General features: G+C 45.6%; 1 protein-coding gene across 8 annotated transcripts in view; it reads right to left on the bottom strand.

The window, feature by feature from the left end:
- The window catches only part of COL23A1 (collagen type XXIII alpha 1 chain), a 238,178-nt gene that overhangs the window by 206,676 nt on the left and 10,212 nt on the right, over positions 1 to 21,290 (bottom strand). For all 8 annotated transcript variants that reach the window (XM_036424472.2, XM_036424473.2, XM_036424471.2 and 5 more), the window contains exon 2: positions 9,939 to 10,005. In XM_036424472.2, the coding sequence (XP_036280365.1) occupies positions 9,939 to 10,005 (67 nt within the window). The remainder of the gene's footprint in view (positions 1 to 9,938; positions 10,006 to 21,290) is intronic.

The raw sequence follows: 21,290 nt of genomic DNA on the forward strand, positions 1-21,290 counted from the left end.
GGTTGTTGCTGTGAATCCCGCCCCATTTCTTCAGCATAGTGCTCGTAGATAAGCACGGTGCTGACAGGACCACTATGTCTCCCTGGTGACACCTGTGGCCCTCTTCAACCTGACAAACACGTTCCCCTGAGAAAGGAGGAGGCGGTCCTACAAGCTGAAATGGGCCAGACCTGTAGCTCCTGATGTGATGGGTCCCCTCTTCTCTTTCTACAGAGGCCTAGGCACACAACAGGCCTAAAATATATCCTTGATGTACAGATTTTTATTTGAATTTTTTAAGTCAACTTTATGATGACCTTTCTTTGCACTTAAAAACTAGCACAATGTTTTTTTTTTTTGTACTTTGAAGTGTTCCAAAAACTGATATGATTATATTTACTATTCCTGACTCTCTTTACTCCAGATGGCTGGTTAATTTTGTAGAGAAATTAGAGACCACAATCATACACATGCTTTCAATATGTTATTCAGTCTGACAGGTAACTTTTCTTCAATCTATTTTTACATAAAACTTTTACTAATATCGATAAAATACTTTGGAGCAAAAAGAGAGATAGGACGGGAGAGACATTTCAAGCAAAGGAATGACACATGGGTGCTGGTTGAGAAACAGTCACCACACAGGGCATAGGAGAAATAGGTCAAGAGAGGAAAGCAGAAATTAGATTGACACATGCCAACTCAGACTGCACGTTTGATGCTGAAGGCTATGGAGAACCATGGAAGGCTTTTAGATTGCTCATCGCTTTGCTCCAATCCCGAGGAAGCATGGAAAGGCCGATGAGGGTCTGAAGAAGGCAGTGGTGGTGGCAGAGGGAGGGCTCAGTCAGCACATGAAAGACAGGATAAGCCGAGACCGGTTTGGCTCAATGGATAGAGCGTCGGCTTGGGGACTGAAGGGACCCAGGTTCGATTCCGGTCAAGGGCATGTACCTTGGCTGCAGGCATATCCCCAGTAGGGGGTGTGCAAGAGGCAGCTGATCGATGTTTCTAGCTCTCTATCTCTCTCCCTTCCTCTCTGTACAAAATCAATAAAATATATTAAAAAAAGGAAAAAAAAAAAAAAGAAAAGAAAGACAGGATAAGAGAACTAACGGACTGGAGAGAGAGACGAGGGAGGAGGAGAACCGGCTGTGTCCAGCTCAGGGCCAGAAACAGAAACTACCTATTTTTGGGGGTAAATACCTTTCAGCTGTTTTACTTGTGTTCTGGACTATTCGGAAAATGTGCCTGGCCGGGGTGGGCTCGGTGGCTGAGTGTGACCCATGGAACAGGAGGCCATGGATCTATTCCAGACCAGGGCACATGCTAGGGTTTCAGGCTTGGTCCTCCGTGGAGGGTGTGCAGGAAGCAGCCAGTCAACAATTCTCTCACATCATTGATGTTTCTCTCTTTCCCTCTCCCTTCCTGTCTGAAATCAATAAAAATATATTTTGTAAAAAAGAGAGACAATGCAAATAAGAAAAAAAAAAAGGGAGGGGGGACTTATAATGCAATCACCCACTGTTCACATTGTGATGTTATTTTGCTTTCAAATCAGTTTTCTCCCTATTGAAAAGCTGTGGCTATATTTCCCCTATAAAGGCCTCCCTGTGTTATTTTCAATGTTTTTGCTACTACCAGTGACGCTCTGATAAACATCAATGTGCAGGCACCTTCACACAGCTGTCAGAAAACACAAAGAGCCCGGGAGTGAAAGTGCTGGGAGAAAGTGTGTACTTTTCAAATTTCTGTTTATATGCCAAGCTTTCCTCCAGAAAGATGGAAACAATTTAAATGTTATCAATCAGATTGCTGAAAGCTGATATCTTACTAGGTGTTTCTGCAATTATTCGTGACATGGACCATCTTCTAAAGTGCCCAGAGCAGTGCCTGGCGCAGAACGGGGGCTCTGTGAGTGTTCACTGAAGGGAAGTGTCACCATTTGTATTTTTCGACTGAGGACTCCATACATTCACATCCTTTGCCTAATTCTTCCACAAAAGTATTTGGCTTTCCTCATTCTTCTTTTGCGAGAACACTTTTTATCTCATGACTATGAGCCATGTGTTTGTTATTTATGCTGAACTTTGTGTTTTACTGCCCTTGATTTGAACTTCTGTGTGCTTTCCAGTAAATTTTTAAAATATTAATTACCCTCTTCTTTGCAATTCCTGCTAGAATTCTATAGAATTTAATGAATATAGTGGGCTCCCTCTGGTGGTCACAAGAAAATCCCTGGATCCCAGGGGTTAGTACATAGTAAAACGTTAAGACTTCTATTTACAGGTCACGGTACATTTTATAATTATTAGATTCCGAGTGGCTAGATGAAGCCTTAAGAGACTTCTAATTATTTTCTTCCATTCATCAGTGGGTCTACAAAGTGGCTCGAAAGGCCACTGTCCAAAACCATGCTTATACGTCTTGCCTGCCAAATCCCTTTGGGGATTTCCTGTGTCTATGGGGGCATCACCCTTCCCCCAGGCTTACAGTCTTGGGCACCTCTGTCCACTCCCAAGCCCATCCGTCCTGTTTGTGAGTTCTGTCCACCACATAGTTCAGGGACTGTGACAGCTGCTCCCTGCCATTAATTCTCTTGGCCCTCATTCAAGTTCTCGTGACCTCTCCTCCAATGAAGTCCTTAGCAGACAGTAATCATCTATCCTTCACGTGCCCAGCACCATTCTAGGGTCAGGGGATGTGATAGGGAACAAGAGAAGGTCCCCACCCTCTGCACCCTCTCAGGGAGTTTCTCTGCTGGAACCAAATCTGCAATCCTGATCTGAGGTGATCTCTCCCTCCCTTTAGTCTCTGTAGGACTTTCCTTTTCAAACTCTTTCCGTTCTCAACATATTATAGTTCTTCTGTGCTGTCGTCCTCCAACGACCAAGATCTGCAATCCCTCTAACAGCCTTTGTCAAGATTGTCCCCAGGACAATTACAGAATAGGGAACACAGAGATGAGTGAATGAATGAATGAGTGAATGAATGAATGAACACATATCTATGCATGGTAGAGAGGAAACTGAGACCATTCTCTAAAGAATTCTAGCCCTCCCCACCAAAATCAGACACACAAACTATTCCCTTCCTCTTTGCACAGCCTGACATGTATAGTTGAACTGTCATTACGCTACTTAAATTTACCATAAACTCAAGTCAACTAGGATTCAATACATTAAAAAGCATCATTTAAAAAATTCTACAAATAAGAAATAATTGGAAGGGGGATAACAATTTCCAGCGTCGAAGTACTAGGAAAATATACTCCCTTCGCTAAGCTCTTTCCCAAGCCAATGGCTAGAACAAGCAGTTTCTACCAAGTCTGTTCTGTTCTGTAACACTCCCACAAGCTGTCGATGGATGCATCAGGGTCTGTGTCATTTACATGTTGTGCTTTGTGCTCTCCTCGGTAGATTTTCACTCCTCAGCTCAAACTCCCAAACACTTTGCAGAGCAGTGAAACTCTAACTCTGATTAATCTGTCTCTTAATTTCTGGAAAGTCACCCTACACTGCAAGCACAGTGCATTTCATATGGAAACCACATGCAATGTTGCTGGTCTATTATATAAGGATACACAAAAGGCACAATGCAGAAATGGAGGGCATCAGCACAGTGACGAAAAGTTCGGAGTATTCCCAGGGCAGGTCGAGCCTGGTTAGAAACAGTGAGTTGTGTGAAGGGGCAGCCGCCCTGGGCTTTGCATGGGGCCTGTGGAGGCCCTGAGTGCCTGACCGGAGTCCCCAGGTTACACAGTCTCTTTTCCCTCTGGGTCTCTCCCTCCAGGGCTCTGTCACCAGCCTTTCCTCACCCATGTCCCAGAAGGACATTCCAATAAAGCCTGCCAAGCCTTTATTCTTTTCCCCCAGAATAGTCCCAGCCAAACACCAACCCTGAATTTCCTCTCCCTACCTCTCTCACAGCCCCGCTGACGTCAACGAAAAGGAAGACGGTAACTGGCCGCACATGGTGGATCAGCGCTGGCCTGGGGGCAACAGATCTGGCTTAAGAGTGACCAAACGGACTCTCGAGAAGCAGTGCCAGGCCCTGTTCTAAACCCTCTACATGTATTCACTCATTCAATCCTTGTAACAATCCTTTAAGGTAGATGCTATCAGAAACGCTATTTCACAGATGAAATACTGAGGCATATAGAAGATAAATTACTCATCCGAGGTCATGGAAGTAGTGACAGAGAATTTGAACCAGTCAGCCTGGGTTGAGAGTCCAAACACTTTCCTACTGGGCCATGCTGCCTATTGGACAAGTTCAACAGCAGAAGACTTGTGTGCTTCAGTGGCTAACCAACTGTCTCTGAAGCAGGACTGAAGTGATCACTTCCCATTTCTATCATTTTCACTTCTGGGAAGAGCACACTAAAATTCTTAGGGCAGCCCTCCTCCCCATTCTCAGCCCACACTCTGGCAGCATCAACACCAACCCCCATCCAAGAAAGGTCACATGACCTAGACCTAACTGATCAGTGCATCCATGCTCCAGGCACAGTAATTGGTTCAGGGATAGGCACCTGCCCCAAACCAAGAAAGTCTGGGTCAATTCTGGGACATTTTATTTAATTGTGGTAAAATACATGCAAAATTATGTATTTTTACCATTTGAACTTTTGAAAAGTGCACAATCCCATGGCATTTACTACATTCTTAATGTGTACAGCCATTACCACTACTCAACATCACCAGCACTTTCCCATCTTTCCAAACAGACACTCTGTGCCTGTTCAACAATAGCCCCCTGAGTTACTTAGCTAGAGCTGCCACAACGAAGAACCATAGTCTGGTGGCTTCAATAAGAGAAATGTATTTTTTCATAGTTCTGGAGACTGGAGGTCCAAGATAAAAGTGTTGGCAGGTTCCTTCTGAGGCCTCTCCCCTGGGCTAGTCTTCCTCTGTGTCCTAATCTCCCCTTCTTATAAGGACACCAGTCATATTGCATTGGGGCCTACTTTAATGACCTCATTCTAACTCAATCACCTCTTTAAAGACTGTATTTCCGAATACAGCCACTTTCTGAGGTACTGGGGGTTAGGAATTCAACACGTGAATTTTGAGGGCACAATTCAGCCCAGGACACGTCTCCATTCCCTGCTGCCGGGACTTTTGAGAAGCAGAGCGCTCTGTCTGTTGGGGGTGCTGAGAAGGAGTGATCTACCTGTGGAGTTGTTTGGGGCCACCTTCAGGCCCCGAGGAGAAACTGTCTGAAAATGACAGAGAAGAGCTTAGTGGTGGAGGGAGAGGCCCTGAGCCTGACACACCTGATTCCGGCTCTGCCTCTGACCTTTTCATTTCCAGTTACAGGAGTTAATAACTTCCCCTTTTTTTATTTATTAATGTAGCATGGTCAGAACGTTAGTCAGTGTTCCGAGGTTTCTAATAAATGAGTTGGTTAATGCAACCACCTTTTACACTGGAGGGGCCCACATCTCCAGGATGTGCAGGATGGAACACACGGCAGCTATTCACGTGGATTCAGGCTCCGAGGTGCCAGCCCTGAGCCGTCCTTTGGAACTTCAGGGCACAGTGAAGTGGGGTGCTGCCAGAGTCTCCCACAGATCAGGCTCCTCCTGTAAGGTTTCAGGATTATTGCTCCGAGGGCCACCTTCCCAACATACTATGGGCTCCTGTCCTCCAGCCCAATTCACCCGGCCCTGCAGCATGCCTGGCTTCAGGACAAAGCGTGGGGAGCAGAGGACAGGGCAAGCAGCAGCCCTCCATCCCTCCAAACGTCCCCGGAGGACGGTCTTTAATAACATAGGACAAGAACCAAACCAGCGTACCTGTGGGGTCTGGTCACATTTCTCAGAGGACAGCCCGACAACCAGACAGGATTCCATCGTTTAACCCAAACAAGGAGGCACCTGCTCTCCGGTATTGGACTGAGTCAAACCATCTCAGAGAGAAATTGCAAACCGAAAAAAGCAACACAGGGACAACCACCTCTGATAGCGTTGGTTTAAAAACAGGAAGGAAGCTACTGGCTGAAATGCCCATAAACGCTCAAAAAACCAGGCTGTCTTACCATAGCCACTAGCCACACGTGGTGATTTAAACTAAGATTAATAAGAATTAGATAAAAATTCAGTTTGTCAGCTTCAAGGGCTTGATAACCATGAGCAGCTAGTGAGGCAGCCAACTGGACGACAGGACGATGTGCCTTTCTATCATTTCACAAAGTCCCATCAGCCAGTGCTGCTCTGGAAGACTTCAGCCAACTGGTAAGAGCCCTGGGCAGGGAGCAGGAGAATGGCCTTGGGGAGGGGGCTATTTTTCACATGTAATCTTTGGTAGTCCTTGACATTTTTTTTTAACACGTCGTATATTATTTCCTACTGAAAGTTAAACATTTTAAAGCTTCAAACATTTTTAAGCATTTAAATGCACAGGTAACATAAGAAGGTGCTGGAATACGGAAGGGACCTGGCTCAGTTGCAGGGTCTAAAGCACATATGTCAAACACAAGGCCCGCGGGCCAAATCCGTCCCGCCAGGCCTTGCAATGTGGCCCGCACCGTGCTGTCATCACTGCACTCCGCAACGTTTCCATCACAATGACAGTTTATGACTGTTCAGTAAACCATTCGGCCCGCGATTTAGGCTGGATTTTAGATTTTGGCCCCTTCTCTGATTGAGTTCGACACCCCTAGTCTAAAGCCTGGGAGTGCCTGTGGGAGGCAGAGAGGAGTTCAGGGGCAGCTGTGAGAACAAGCAGCTTCAGCCGCCTCCCAGGGCGCAGCCGCACTCGCACCTCATTCATGCTCACACCGGAGCCACACGCTGTCCCTCCCATTTCAATCCTCTCAGAAACCTTGTAAGGTCCCCAGGGCGATTATCATTCCCCTTTATTTTCATTTCCTAAGGCTGCTGCAACCAATTACCTCTAACTGGGTGGTTTAAGATGATGGAAATGTCTCATCTCCAGTTCTGAAGGCCAGAAACCCAAAATCGATGCATCGGCAGGATGGGTACCTTCTGGAGGCTCTGAGGGAGACCCCCCCACCCGCCACGCCCCTCCAGCTTCTACTGGCTGCGATCACCTTCCACGAGCTTGCCTTGTCTGATCTTACCTCCACCCTCCCAGGGCCTTCCCCTCTGTGTCTCTGTGCCCCAAATCTCTCCCTCTGGTATCTTACAAGGACAATCGTCATTGGACTTAAGGCCCACCCTAAATCCTGGATGATCTCATCTTGATATCCTTGACTTAATTATATCTCCAAAGACCCTATTTCCAAATAAGGCAGAGGTGGGGAGCCTTCGAAGGTCCTTGTAAAGGTCCTTGAAATCATTTGGTCTGGCCCTGCCAAGGCTGTAGGGGTGAGTTCATTAAATGTTTGACCAAATATAGCAGGCTAGTTTTTTAACTTGGTAATTTCGTATTGCCTGCAAATGAGGTTATAAATATCTAAGTGGCCCTTGGCAGAAAAGAGATTCCCACCTCTGAAATAAGGTCACATTTATAAGTATGGGGGTTAGGACAGGGACATACCTTTTAGGGGAACACAATTCAACCCACTACCCCATTTTGTAGATGAGGGGTGCAAGGCTTGAGGGCCTCTCACACGTCCAAGATCACAGGACTTCTTCAGGGCCCAGCCCTTGCCAGTCCCCCTCCACCGACTCAGGCAGGAGCAGCAGCCAGCCCCTCCTCTCAGCCTCATGGCTCCCCCAGAGTGTCGCTTCACAATGGGCAGCACACACAGAAGAGCCGCCCCCTTCTCTGGCCTCGATTATCAGTCTGCCTCATCCTAGGATCTGACAAAAGATTACACTGTCCTCCAGGCGTGGGAAGGAGCCAGGCCAGGGGGCTCTGCGGGTATCTAAGATCAGATGGAACCCAAGCTATGCAGGGTGGTCTGTGTGTCTGGACTCCCAACGTCTGCAGGGCAGATCAGAGCCAGAGAGAAAGGGAACGAGTTAAGGCTTCTGGTGTTGGAGAAAAGGCCTCTGTTGGAGAATGTGCCAGCCCCCCCGGGGTTTTGCATCAATGTAGGGCTCTGGTCCAAAGGGCTCAAGTGAGTCTCCTCCCAGCTGAAAGCGACAGGAGAGAAAGGATAGCAGGCATGGGCATGAGTGTGCATCGGGGCCTGGCTGCACGGACCACAGCTGCCAGGATGGCTTGATGGCAGCCACGAGCCCTCGACAACAGGCAGCAGCACCGTGCTGACTGCCAGCAGGGCCCCTCCCAGAGAGCAGGGAAGGTCATTGTCCTCTTGTCAGCGGGACTGGAGGCTTTGACCAGCCTTTAGCCTCCATAGTTTTCCCTGAGACCCTTTTGGGTCCCCCAAGGAAAGACAGGACAGAAGATTGCCTCGGGGTCATGGGCTTTGACCTATATTTTCTCTATGACCTTAAAAAGCCTACAGAGTCCACTCTAATATCACCATCATTTTCAGTGAGGATCCTTATAATTAATAAGTGGAAGAACAAGGGTTGGACCTGCCTTGGATTTATTTGGGAGCTCGGTGCCCCATCCCTGCCTCCTCCTCCCAGTTCTTCTGTCAAATGTATTTGGGACTTTCAAGCTTCCTGTCAGCAGCCCCACAGCATGAAACCCAGTTCACTTCACCATTCAGGTCATGCCTACAAATAGAAATAGCTGAAACAAAAACTTCACTCCAATAGTTTTTATTCAAGTCTATGCTAGTTCAACATTTCAAAACACTGCTGTAGCCCAGGAACTGATTTCATATCTTATGAATGCATTGTAACTCCCAGTTTAAAAAACATCCTCAACACTCAGAAAAAAGTGTGTGTGGGGGGAATCATTCCTACTTTATACATTGTGCAGATCATCCCAATATTATTTATGCATCTGGATATTTTTTTTTCCCCATTGAAACACAACTTCTGACTTACTGAACAAAGAGTGATGTCATTACGTGTCATATCCTTTCCTCCTATCAAAACCTTGGGGAGGTCCTACTACTAAAAGCTAGCTCAAGCTGGACCATCAGGTCCTCTCCTGCTGGGCCCCCAGAGACTGAGTTTTCACACGAGGAGGCCCACCCTTGCAGACAACCTCAAGATGTTGATCATCAGTGAAGGAGGTTGGAAATGCCATGCAACTTGGCTAATGGAAGGCGTGACAATAAGGTTAAGGGCCACTGGCTCAGCTGCTGTGATCTATGTTCTGTCACTTCGTCAACATGGAGAGAAGCCTGGGAAGCATTATGACTCTCCACTCATTCACTGCTTTACACACCATCCTGCGAGAGGTTAATGCCAACCCTAAAAATGCCAGGGCTGCAACCACACACCTAAATTCTCAATCATCATCTGTGCAAAGCTCCCAGGAGGACAACCAGGAAGACCTGATATGAATCAGGATTCGAGCCACATGAGTTAGGAATCAACAAACCCCAGTTCTATTCACAGCCATATTGGTCTATACACCACCAAAACCCAAGAGAGAGATGATTATTTGAATAATTCAGACCATGTTTCCTGCTCCCTTCATCTATCTCCACCAAAAGAAATGAAAACAAACAAAAAAACCCCACACAAACTATTTGGACAGATTATTTATCACGACACCCCTCCCCTGATAGACCCCCCAAGGTTTGAAATAGAGATAAGATCACAATGATAATACCCTGTGGCTGGTTCGTGCCTGTTTTTCTATCTTCAGAATGGAATGGCTGGTACTGTCCCAGCATCTATGCCTTGATTATAAGTCATCTCTAATTGTTCTCAGCTCCCCCGCCAATACCACCATCCCCGTCAAACCAAAACAGTTAACCATGCTGTGGCTCTTTGACTAACGACATGCCTGCCAGGGAAGAGGTAGGAAGAAAGGCCCCATGGTGGGCCACAAGGTTCAACATACAGCTTGAGACCCCAGGCAATCATCTTGACCACATCCTCGGCAGTTTTGAGCAGACACAGAGAGAAGCCAGGCCTACAGAAGTCAGGAGCCAGCGAGGATCAAATGTCCACTTACCCGGAGGGCAGACACATTCCGATGGCGCTTCCCGAACAGTCCGGAGCTTGACTTGTCCCTCCAACTTCTGAAACAAGAAGAAAAGGGAGGAGAATGAGGATGAGCTTGAGAACAGAGAGCGGTAAAATAGAAAAACCAGCAAAAACCAATGTATATATATATAAAAAACAACAACCACTAGATCAACAGTGATGGGGATATTTTTGAGAACATTTTTAATAGGTCATTAAATTCTACAGACAGCTTTGGAATGAGAGAAGAAACAAAAATAAACATCGAGCAATTACTTGGGAGTCCCTGAAAAGGCGGCAGCACATTTCTGCTTTGTTATAACATTTTCAAACACAAATCAAGGAAAGCTAAAACGACCGTGCGGTCCCAGTGAAAGTGGGAGGCTGGGCAGGGCCCTGGCGACAGCTTTCAGTGCTCGGATCACACTGTCCGCTTTGGAGGCCCTAGGTCCCTCTCCGCCCACTGAGCTCAGACACAATTCACCAGGCCCAGGCCCATCCACCAGAATGGCAGTTTTCCTTCCTTCTTACCTATGGGGGTGCTTGACCTAGAATCGTGATCGGCAAACTGTGGCTCTAGAGCCACATGTGACTCTTTGGCCCCTTGAGTGTGGCTCTTCCACAAAATACCACGGCCTGGACGAGTCTATTTTGAAGAAGTGGCATTAGAAGAAGTTTACTCTTTTTAAAAATATATATATATTTTATTGACTTTTTACAGAGAGGAAGGGAGAGAGATAGAGAGCTGGAAACGTCGATGAGAGAGAAACATCGACCAGCTGCCTCTTGCACACCCCCTACTGGGGATGTGCCCCCAACCAACGTACATGCCCCTGACCGGAATCAAACCTGGGACCTTTCAGTCCGCAGACCGAAGCTCTACCATTGAGCCAAACCAGTTTCGGCTAGAAAAAGTTTAAATTTTTAAAAATGTGGCTCTCAAAACAAATTTCAATAATTGTACTGTTGATATTTGGCTCTGTTGACAGATGAGTTTGCCGACTACTGGTAGAAAATTTGGTTCTGTACAATTCAACAGAGGTCTCTGGGGATGCCCAGCCTTGTGCTCGTTTTAGGCTAGGGGTGTCGAACTCAATCAGAGAAGGGGCCAAAATCTAAAATCCAGCCTAAATCTCGGGCCGAATGGTTTACTGAACAGTCATAAACTGTCATTGTGATGGAAACGCAGCGGAGTGCAGTGATGACAGCGCAGTGCGGGCCACATTGCAAGGCCTGGCGGGACGGATTTGGCCCGCGGGCCTTGTGTTTGACACATGTGTAGGTGAAGGGAAAAGAATTACCACAGAAATCAAGTCAGAAGTCACAGCTCTACTATTATGATAGCTCACAGTACAGCTTGGCACCATCACTGCCTGATCTGACCCTAGGAGTAATCTCTGTTGCCCGATTTATTGTTCCTGCCTCACTGAGGGAACCCAAGGAACAACAACAACAAAAACAACAAAGACAAGAAATTAGTTGCAAATCTCAAATCTAGATTTACAATAGGAAAGTGAAGCAACTGGTCCATAACCCCCAAACTAGCCTAGGCTTGAGCCCTGACAAGAATATGCAAAGTATTAACTTTTCTCTAGGAAAAACAAAACAAAACAAAACAAAAAAACATAAAAGTCTCTCTAAAAGCAAAACAAAGCAAATCCCAAATGTGTTAACCTTAGTGAAAAATGCACTATGACGGGCAGAAGGAGTACTTGAGTTTCAAACACGAAAATGTAATTTTTAAAGCACTGCTTTGTCGGATGTGAAAAGGGCACCCTGGTCTTGAGCCCTTGAGGCCAAGCCTGAAATTTTCACAGAAGACGGGACTCCAGCCAAGCCCTGTATTGTCTCTGGCTGGAGCAGCCCAGCACCAGGTCCTGGAGCCAAAAATAAAATAAAATAAAATAAAATAAATAATAATAATAAAAGAAAAACCCAACCCATAACCAGGTTAGCTCCAGCTGCCTACAAAGCCTCTATCCCTGACTCTAGTCACCCTCATTTTCCAGATGGGCAACAGACAACAGATAGAACTAAGCCCAAGTTTTGGGGGAGCATGCATCTTGGTGCGAAAGCAGTGCTGTGACAGGCAGAGGGAATAGGGTGCTGTCTTTAAATGCATCCACCCTCTCCATCCTCACGGCACCTCTGGCCCACAAGGCCTCCAAAATCTTAACATGGTCAGGTCTCAGCCCCAATTCGGTTCCCCACCTGCCATGCACTCTTGCTCCATGCTGGAGCAGCCTGCCAGCAGCCCCCACCCCCCAGAATGCCTCCCACTCCAACCCCCAAAGCTTCTCCAGGGCTCCTGTGGCGGGTGGGGATGAGCAGCAGCAAGGACCTGGACTGGTGCGCTGATCCCTGGGGCACCACAGCCACGTGGGCCCTCACTGAGCCCAAGGCTGCAGAAGCTGCCAGGGCGTGTGGACAAGGGTGGCACCTCAGAACTCACCTTCTCCCCATTGTCTCTGCAGATGCTATCATCGATTTCAAATTTTACCTGGAAAAAGAATCCAGCCTTCTAGTTTAAGCCAATTTGTTAGTGGAGCTCTCGTCTGTTTTACTGTTGCTGGGTAGACTAGAAGTCACACTAATCCCCTCCTCCCCTTTCTTAAACAAAAGCATTTAATGATAAAAACAAAACAAAGCAAAACATGTAGCTTTCAACGACTGCGATCTCACCTGGGCCTCTGCCCTAAAGAGGAGGGGGCACTCTACCAAATACTGATAAGAAACACAATTACGTTTAACCTACTCTTATGTTAAAATAAAAAGCTGACCAGGAAACTATTGATGAAAGGGTAAAAAACACACCTTATTGTTTAATGCTAATAGAGGGATCATAAATTACTGGGATTGAATTTTTGTTCTGTCATGTATTCTAACTTTTTTTATGCCTTCATCTTTCTGGATCAGATGGTGAATCTGCAAAGTTTTCTCTCCAAATCCTCTACGCTACCCCCCTTCCAGGCCCCTAACTTTCTGTGTATTTGTAACTGTCCCTACTAAGCACACAGAGGGAAATGTTTGAATTAGAAATCCAATCCCATAATCTTTATTTCCATGTGCTTTTTTTTTTTAATTTTTAAGAAAATATTCTTTTGTGTCCAGGTTTAAGAAATGACTTAAAAGCTTCGACTTTTTATATTTGATTATTTGGTAGTACCCCTTGCATCTGTGAACAATATGGTCCTGGTTTTACATATGCAAACAAGTCCTGACTCCAAAAGTAAACAAAGGATGAGTTTCTGAGAAAAGATGAAGATTTGGGAAGCATTCCCTCCAGAAGTGTGGAGGAGGAAGAAAAGGAGGGGGACTTGAAGTTTTGAGGGAAGAATGGCAAGAGCAGAGGGAAAATTAATTAGGGAAAGTCATGTTTTTTAAAATAGCATTACACGGTCAGATGATAAATTTATTATCGAGCTGTTGGAGTGCTAGTCTGGAACATTTCACCAGATTTTCTATCACATCGTCAAATGGTTACATTTTGATGAAATATGAATTAACGTATAAAAAAAGATGTAAAGATTAATATCTGTAAAATACTCTAAATAAAGCCACAAAGACATTCTGATCCTTTGACAAAAAAATTGCTACTTTAGGGAATATACCATTAAGGAAATAAATCAACAGAAGCAAAAAAATATATATATATTCATGAGGAAGTTGTGCCTCAAAACAATGGGAGGGACTGTGCGTCCCTTGATGAAACTGTCATATCTTTATGAAATAGCATTATGAAGACCATATAGCAAGGAACAATATTTATGATACAATAAATAAAATGTCTACATCAGTAAATAAAATGTCTACATCAATAAATAAAATGTCTACATTCAGGCTTGGAGTGGCAGCAACTAGCAAATGCCACTCGCTTCAGTATTGGAATTATGGTAATTTACTTCTTTAGAAGTACTTTGTATAGTTGTAATACCATCTTCTCAGTAAAAATAATAAAATAAAATAAATAAAATCTTGGAAGTAGAAGAAGAGCCTAAATGAAGCCCTTAAATCTCCCTGTTAATGACAATTTTTGAATGATGGACAGATGACTCTGATTCCTCAGGAAGATCCAATTCCAGTATCAACTCTGCTAATGTGCAACACAGACCTTAAAACAATGGTTGTAACTGCACTGCATATGTTTAGAAAGTTAAGTAGAGGCATCAAAAATATTAAGTGGTCTAAACTGAAATGCTAGAGATGAAAACTATTATGGCTAAGATGCAAAAAACAACAACAACAAGGTATAGGGGATTAATGGCAGATTAGACATTGCAGAAGAAAAGATTAGTGAATTGGAAGTTAGCAATAGAAATTATCCAAAATGAACACACAGGGAAATAATTTAAAAGAAAGAATAAGCCCTAGCTTGGCTCAGTGATTACAGTGTCAGCCTGTGGACTGAAAGGTCTTGGGTTCGATTCTGGCCAAGGACACATGCCAGGGTTGTGGGCTCAATCCCCAGTGTGGGGCATGCAGGAGGCAGCCAATCAATGATTCTCATTATTGATGTTTCTATCCCTCTTCCTTCCTCTCTGAAATCAATTTTAAAAAAATAAATTTTTTTAAAGAAAGAATAACATCAGTGAACTTGGTTTCAAGTGTTCTAATATACAGGTGATTACAGTCCTCAAAGAACAGAAAAATAATATTTAAAGTAGTAATGGCCAAAATAATTTTCAAAACTTGAAAACTATAAACCCACAGATCTAAGAATCTCAATGAAACACAAGCACAAACATATGAAGAAAACTACCCCCAAGGTATATCATGAATTAAACTGCCTAAAACCAGTGATAAAAGCAGGCAGAGAAAAAACATATATGAACAAATGAACTCTCGTACATTGCTGGTGGGAATTTAAAATGATACAATAGCTTTGAACAACAGTTTTGCAGTTTCTTATAAAGTTAGTCATATACCCACTGGCATAGGAAAAATAACGTTAAAAAAAAAAGTTAGTCATATACCTATCAGTTATTCCTTTCCAGGGTATTTATTCTCAAGATAAATTAAAGCATATTCCATATGAAGACTTGCACATGAATACTCATAGCAGCTTGTTTGTAACAGCCAAAAAGTGGAAACAACTCAAATATCCATTAACAGGTGAATGGGAAAACAAATTGTGGAATATCTTCATAAAATACTTGATAATAAAAAGAATGAACTAATGATATATGCAAAATTATCAAACAAAATGTCAGTAATTACATTGAGTGAAGGAAATCAGACCTCTCTCCCCTCAAAAAAGGATGCATAATTCCATTTATATATAAATTCTACAAAATGGAAACTAAGCAATTGTGACAGAAATCAGTAACCTCTGGTGGCAGGTGGGGAGGGATGGAAGAGAGAGAATTCAAGGAGGCAGAAGAATCTTTTAAGGGTGACGAATGTGTTCACTAGCTTGATTGTGGAGATGGTCTCACAGGTGTGGACATGTCAAGACATATCTAATTGTACATTTAAAACATGTCAATTAATTGTGTGCCAAATGTACCTAAGAAAGGCAAATAACAAAGCCCCCAGGCACGGCTCCCACAGGCTTGGCTGCGGCTGCAGAGCTGGTACCCTGGGCTCACCACACTAAGCCTCAGTTCCGCCTCAGTGCCAGGCAAACCTTGCTACAGTCAGGTGGGTGAGAGCATCTGGCCCTACCCAAGCATTTGGCAGGAGCTCAGACACTTTTCTCTAAGGAATGTGGGCTTAACCAGGGACTCCCACTGGCACACGGAGTCACTCCGTTCCAAACCACATTGGCAAACATTTCCTTAATGGTCCCTGCTCAGTATCTTAGTGTGTTTTGAAAGGGTTGGTCTGCAAACAAAATGCAATTCTTCAGAAATCCTTAATTTGTGTTCTCACTCATTATTTTTCAGACACTCTTCACTTCCCATCCACCCCACCTTCTGAGATTTTCCACCCTGGTCTGACAAGGAAACCCCACCATAGAAATAGATGGTTTCCATCACGGCTTTGGACCCATTGAGGAGAGGCCTCAGGCTGCTCCAGTATATGGCTCCCAAGCCTTCTCCACACCATGGCCAGTCTTCTCCAGAGGCCCCGCCACCATGTTTAAATCCTAACACTGAGCCTGGCCGGCATGGCTGTGGTTGAGCATCAACCTATGAACCAGGAGGTCACGGTTCAATTCAAGGTCAGGGCGTATGCCCAGGTTATATGCTTGATCCCCAGTGGAGGGCATGCAAGAGGCAGCCAATCAATGATTCTCTCTCATCATTGATGTTTCACTCTCTCTCCCTTCCTCTCTGAAATCAATATATTTTAAAGATAATAATAATAAATCCCAACACTGAGTTCCACCTGCTTCCCACTGTCACTGCTCTCTCGGTCCTGGCCACAGTGTCTGGGGTTTCTCCTCATGTGTCAAGTCTGATTAGATGGTGTTAGGGGCTGAATCATGCTCCCCCCCCCCCCCCCCCCCTAATTCACATGTTAGAGTCCTAACCCCCATCCTTAAGAATGTGACTGTATTTGAAGACAGGGTCTTTAAAGTGGCAATTAAATAAAATGAGGGACTTATTGATATCCAATGGGACTGGTATTCTTATAAGAAGAGGAGATTAGGAGTCTGACATGCACAGAAGAAAGGCAATGAGTAGACACAGGGAGAAGACAGCCATCTGCCAGCCAAAAAGAGAGGCCTCAGGGAAAACGAACTCTGCTGACACCTTGATCTCGGTCTTTCAGCCTCCAGAACTGTGAGGGAAGAAATCTGTGTTATTTAAGCCATTCAGACTATGGTACGTAGTTAGGGCAGCCCGAGCAAACTGATTGCGATGGGGTCTCCCAGACACCCTACCCCACCTTCACTTACCTACTTCAGATTCCCTACCTGCCCCAAGGGGAATGAAGTGAGAGGAGGTGGAAAGGACCCGGAGGGCTGGGATGCTGGGCTGAGTGAGGAGATTTCACTTATTGGCCTGGGAGGCACTGAGGGTTGATGAGCAAGGGGCGGGAGACCAACTTGAGACTATGACCTCCCAGGGATATGGAGTGGCAGGACTCAGACAGTCAAACAAGTAACTATTTCAAGAAGGGCCCCACCGATGGGACTGAAATGAAGGGGCCAAAAGAAAGCCCATCAGCAGGCCCCGAAGACTGAGTAGTGAGGCAGCTCTTTCCCACTCATCCCATTCAAGGCCAAGCCTATATGGTGGGAGCCTCCTTACAGGAGTGGGAGGAGGAGGAGGAGAGGAATTGTGCCTGGGGAAGACCCCTAGCACCGAATGCTAATAGTCCTGGCAGCCATCTGAGTGCTCGGATTAGTGAAGTACGGGGAAGGCAAGAAGGGAACTGGCAGCTTCTCCCGGGAAGAGTGCATCACTTCATTCTCAGAGAAACAAAGGGAAGCACCCTTTTTGCAGACGAGGAAGTGGAGGCTTGGAAAAGCCAACTCATTGGAAGCAGGTCCACACTTCAACCCAAGTCTTCTAACTCCAGAGCTCACAGCCTGAGCTGTGCGGGCCCCGTTGGAGAGGCTTTTAGGAGGACTTGGCAGGGACAATTTCTGTGGGGAGGCGATGAGGTCAGGTTTCACCCTACCTGCTTCCTTCGTGCGCACAAGCACACACAAACATGCCCCATAACTCCCCCCCACTCACATTCACAAACACTCTCATGTACATATATGGACATGTGTGCACTCATAATGCACTCACATGTATTCCCACACAATGTACACATTGCGCATGTATGCTGACATGTATGCACACTTGATCTCACATGTATACATGCACTTTAATCCCACTGCCATGTGACCGTATCCTTCATTTACACCACCACCTGGGTCTGGAAACAAGATGCTGTAGATGATAGCAGCCCATACATCACACAAAAAGGCATAGTTAGATAAATGGACAGACTTTGCTTTTTTTATGTGATGATCCTCCTCGGAGGCCCAACGTTGAGTATATTTTATGTAAACTGTCTTCTGAAACACAAGAACACACTCTAATTGCTTTATGATTTGTTTCACAATTCAAAGTTGGAAGCGAATTCAATTTTTGAAGTTGACATTACACATTTGAAAGCACCCCCCTCCCACCCCACCCCACCCCGAATTTTGTGGCTACATCAGAAATTAAAATTTTCTCATTTACCAGTGTGAACTGAAACAGATGTGTGTGAGGCCTCTGGTTCACCAGGCTACAGACAAGCATTTGGGGAAGTCTGTACTACATTGAGTAATCACAAAATTGGACAAACCTATTAATCAAAGCGAATTTACTAGGTGTTTGAAGCTCTTTCACAATGAAAAAGCCATATACTAATTTTCAAGAATAATAACATTTTTAGCTTGGATGTAAATGTGAAATTTTGCTCAAATGGAAGAAAGAAAAAATGGGGTTATGAAGCTGATTTGATCTTCGCTTTTTTTTTTCCAACAAGACACATTTCCCCATCATTGACTCGGAAACAGGACATATGTCCACACCTTTTCTGCTTCTGCATGGCCTTAACAGGCTGGCAGAATCCTAGTGCTAAAAGGATCTTAAGGTCAGCCGTGTAACCATGGGGCTTCCTCCCCAATTAGACACAGACATTCCTTCTGGGCTTAGTCAAAGAATGCATTCTAATAAGAACAGCCATTTCAGGACTTGTATGATGTGCTGAAGCACTTCGGGCATTATCAAGAAACCTTAGGCTAGGGGTGTCGAACTCAATCAGAGAAGGGGCCAAAATCTAAAATCCAGCCTAAATCGCGGGCCGAATGGTTTACTGAACAGTCATAAACTGTCATTGTGATGGAAACGCAGCGGAGTGCAGTGATGACAGCGCGGTGCGGGCCACATTGCAAGGCCTGGCGGGACGGATTTGGCCCGCGGGCCTTGTGTTTGACACATGTGCTAGGCCAAGGATGATAATCCCCATTTAACAGGTGGGCAAACTGAAGTTTGGAAAAACAGCCATTTACCCCAAGTCACACAGCTGGGAAATGGTAGGGATGAGAGGTGAACCCAGGTCTGCTTAAAGCTAAAGTCTTGCCCTCCACCCTATGGGTCTGCCACCTCCGGAGGATGTCCACAGACAGAAAGAAGCTGCTGCTATTTTTTCCCTTTTTTTTAGGGGGAGGTGGGGGGTGGGGGGGAGGCAGCATCTGGCAGGACGACTATAGAAAGGGAGGGGGACTAGGAGTCAGGTTACCCAGATTCAGGCATATGCTGCCACCTGGGCCAGTCACCGTCCCACTCTGGGAAGGGAAGGCCACCTCGTGGGGGCCGGGGGCTGGGCTGGGGCTGTTATGTAACAGGGAAATGTATGCGAACCCTTTTGCCCAGGGCAGGCACAAGGGAGGGACCTCATCGTCCCCCCTAATCCTCTAGGAGTGCACTGCCGTGCCTTTCTTTAAAAACGACATCTGCAAACTTATTTTTTCTCCCAATCGTTCGTGCTTACTCCTAAAATATGTTTCCGGATGTGATGAAGGGATGTCTTCTGAGAGCCTTTGTCAACAATTAAAGATTAATCCCTATGCTACACATGGAGAAAATCGAACTGAGAGAGCTGGAGGGTGTGTGTGGCCTCTGAGAACGTCCCCTAACTGAGTTACATTTGTTCACAGAACTGGAAGTCACAGCGGGGACCCGAGCAGCGCTCGGCACTGCCAAATGCTGTGCAGGAAAGGCTTCTGGCGCCAAACCAGCAAAGGAGACTAATTCTGAGACATCTTCAGAGTCTCCTCAAATCTTATCTTAAGGCTTTGCTGGTTATCAAACGCTTTCTGCTCTTAACAACAACAAACGCACCTGAAATAAAATGTCAACCAGAAGATGGACTGAATCTACTTAGCTCAGCATAGAGCGTGAAGCATAACGTCACAATGGCGTGACAGTTTCAGACTACGCCAGGAAGATAAACATGTAAAGTCACGGACAAGCTTAGATGTTCCAGACTCAAAACAAAAACACAAAACCCTGAAGACGTTCCTCCATGGGCAGTTGCTCTATGTCCCAAAGAAGAACAGGAGAGACTTTGCCCACAAAACCACTGGCTGTCCCGTTATCTGTGCCAACAGGAATGTGGAGGGAGCCTAGTGCTGCGCTGATAGAGGATGCAGATCCCATGGATGGGATCCTCTGCAGCCATGAAACATGACCATAAAGATTGTGCAGCATCTGCTACAATGTTTTGCTTTGTTTATTGATTCCAGAGAAGGAAAAGGGGAGGGAAAGAGAGAGAAATATCCATTGGTTGCCTGCCGCACTCCCCGAACCAGGCATGTGTCTTACCTGGAACAGAACAGCAACCTCCTGGTGCATGGGGATGACGCTCAACATTGTCTGGGCCTGCAACAATGTTTTTGTTTGATTTTGGTTTTGGTTTGTTAATCCTCATAAGAGAATATTTTTTTCCATTGCTTTTCGGAGAGAGTGAAAGGGAGGGTGGGAGAAGAGAGAGAGAGAGAGAGAGAGAGAGAGAGAGAGAGAGAGAGAGAGAGAGAGAGAGAGAGAAAGAAATATTGATGTGAGATTGCACATCAATTGATTGGCTCCGCAAGCTCTCTGACCAGGGGTAGGGAGCAAAATTGCAACCCCGGGTACATGCCCTTGACCCTTTGGTACTGTACTGGCTGTTGCTGCCACTGTTCAGGGCTGCAACAATTTTGTTGTTGTTAGCTTGAAATATATACAAGTGAGGGATAAATGGTGTATACTCTGTGGTAATAATTAGTTAAGGATGAATCTGTCTATGGATAAGAATTGAAATGGATGCTGCCAAAAGTTAAATAGTTCTTGTTTTATAGTGGTGCAATTATCAGTAACCTAATTGTGTTAAAACAATATTACAGCTTGGTTCTTTTTTTTTCTTCTTTTTTTTAAGGAGGATGGGGAAGGGTTGCTGAGTTGGCGTGCTGTTCCCAACACTGGAACTAACACCCTCAGTGAAGGAGGTGGGCACATCTCAGGAGCAGCAGCGCTGGAGAGCTGATGAGCGTGTCCAGGGGCAAAGAGAAAAGGGTCTACACCTGCCCCGCAAAGAGCAGATCTGAAAGAACTCTCCTTCCCTGGCACGGAGCAGTGCCTCCTGGTGGGGTGAGAACGAGAGAAAGGAGAGAAACCTGTGGAAATGTGGTGAGGGAGAGGGCTTCTCTGAAAGTGGATGATCATATCACCACCAGGGGTCCCTGGAAGGAAAAGACAGTGGGTCCCAGTGCTCAGAGCTCACCACCCTTTGCTGCCCAAGAGATACCACCTGGCCTCCCTCCTCTACTCCGAACCACGACGCCTCCGGACTGCCCGCATCGTGCTCTCACCTCCACGTGGAGAGAACCGAGGCTCTGAGGGGCCCACGGCCAGCCCGGGCCGCGCAG

This window comes from Pipistrellus kuhlii, unplaced genomic scaffold (genome assembly GCF_014108245.1).
Source record: "Pipistrellus kuhlii isolate mPipKuh1 unplaced genomic scaffold, mPipKuh1.p scaffold_m20_p_8, whole genome shotgun sequence".
In the NCBI taxonomy this organism is placed as follows: Eukaryota; Metazoa; Chordata; class Mammalia; order Chiroptera; family Vespertilionidae; genus Pipistrellus; species Pipistrellus kuhlii.